At 36.8% G+C, this 1,357-nt stretch overlaps 1 protein-coding gene across 1 annotated transcript in view; it reads left to right on the forward strand.

The window, feature by feature from the left end:
• Positions 1-1,357, forward strand: part of LOC119586930 (cytoskeleton-associated protein 5-like) — a gene marked incomplete in the record, with an annotated part of 31,731 nt that overhangs the window by 12,002 nt on the left and 18,372 nt on the right. The window contains 4 exon segments of the mRNA XM_037935662.1: positions 83-234; positions 441-659; positions 837-1,020; positions 1,297-1,357. Coding sequence (XP_037791590.1) covers positions 83-234; positions 441-659; positions 837-1,020; positions 1,297-1,357 — 616 coding nt within the window.

Consider the following 1,357-nt stretch of genomic DNA (forward strand, 5'->3'; position numbering starts at 1 on the left):
TTAATGTTTAAGATTTGTTGACATAATGAACCTTCCCTTCAGAAACAAACATTAATTTAATAAAATATTTCTTGTGTACCAGACTATCCAGACACTTGATCGGAGTGAAATCCCATGCCAGGCATTAGTAAGAGTTCTGGCACAAAAGCCAGGCTTCAAGGACAACAATTTCCAGGTTCTCAAACTCAGACTAGAAGCTCTCAAAACCCTTGCTGAGAACTCAGACTTTACCCGGTAATAACTTCTTGAATTATTTGATGTGTACAATATTGATACTGAATAGATTTATGGTAGAGGAATTTGATAAGGGAATTAAGGAGGTTGTGATGGTATTGAACTAAATTGCAAAAGTATTTTAAATGGAGTGCTTTACATTAACTCTTTTTTATATTGTGAAATATTCTATTATTTAGTTGAATTCTTTTCTTTTGTGATTTTAGACGCTCTGGAGAAGTGTGCATCCAAGATCTTGTGGAGAAACTAGGCGATCCAAAGAATGGTTCTTTGTGTGGAGAGGTTCTGATGACCATAGCAGAGGCTGCCAAGCTACAGTGGGTTGGTCCTGAGGTCATGACCAGAGCCTTTGAACAGAAGAGTCCAAAGATTCAGGAAATGGCACTGAAATGGTTATCAGATGCCATCACAGACTTTGGATTTGTGTAAGCTACCATGAACAAAGCCATTAGATATTTAGAGAGGTTTGATGATATTGTGTTGGAGAGATGTTTATTTTCTAGTCTGCCATAAAGTTTCTGACAAGTTAGGTGTCAATCATTATAGTATCTTAGGTTTATTTAAATGTATGAATTGTCATTTAAACTTTTTCAACATTCCAGACTACAACCAAAAGCTCTTATTGGTGACATTAAGAAGGCCTTAGCACATACCAACCCTGGTGTGAGAACTGCAGGAATCTCCCTGTGTGGTACTATATACCTTTACATGGGAGCTACGCTTAGGGTCTTCTTTGAAGATGAGAAGCCAGCACTATTGCAGCAGATTGATTCAGAATTTGAGAAGGTAGGTCAAAGGACATTATTCAGATTGGTGTCTGAGAAAGAATGATAGGTGAAAGGAATTGAACTAATGTATAAACAAGGTAAAATTGATGTGTGCGGATTAGAGCTTCACAGAATTGTATGTATAAAGAAGAATAATTGAGAAAGGACTATTAGTACAGCTTTTAGTAGTATTTATCCCTGATATTTGGAAAGGAGAAGTTTGTGACTTGTTTTTTGATACATGTTTCCTCGCATATATTTGTATAATTTTATTCACTTGACATTTATACTGCAGTTGAATGGCACAAGTCCTCCAGCTCCTACGAGAGGCCTTAACCGGGGCAGCAGTACAGAAA

Source organism: Penaeus monodon, chromosome 22 (genome assembly GCF_015228065.2).
Source record: "Penaeus monodon isolate SGIC_2016 chromosome 22, NSTDA_Pmon_1, whole genome shotgun sequence".
Taxonomy (NCBI): Eukaryota; Metazoa; Arthropoda; class Malacostraca; order Decapoda; family Penaeidae; genus Penaeus; species Penaeus monodon.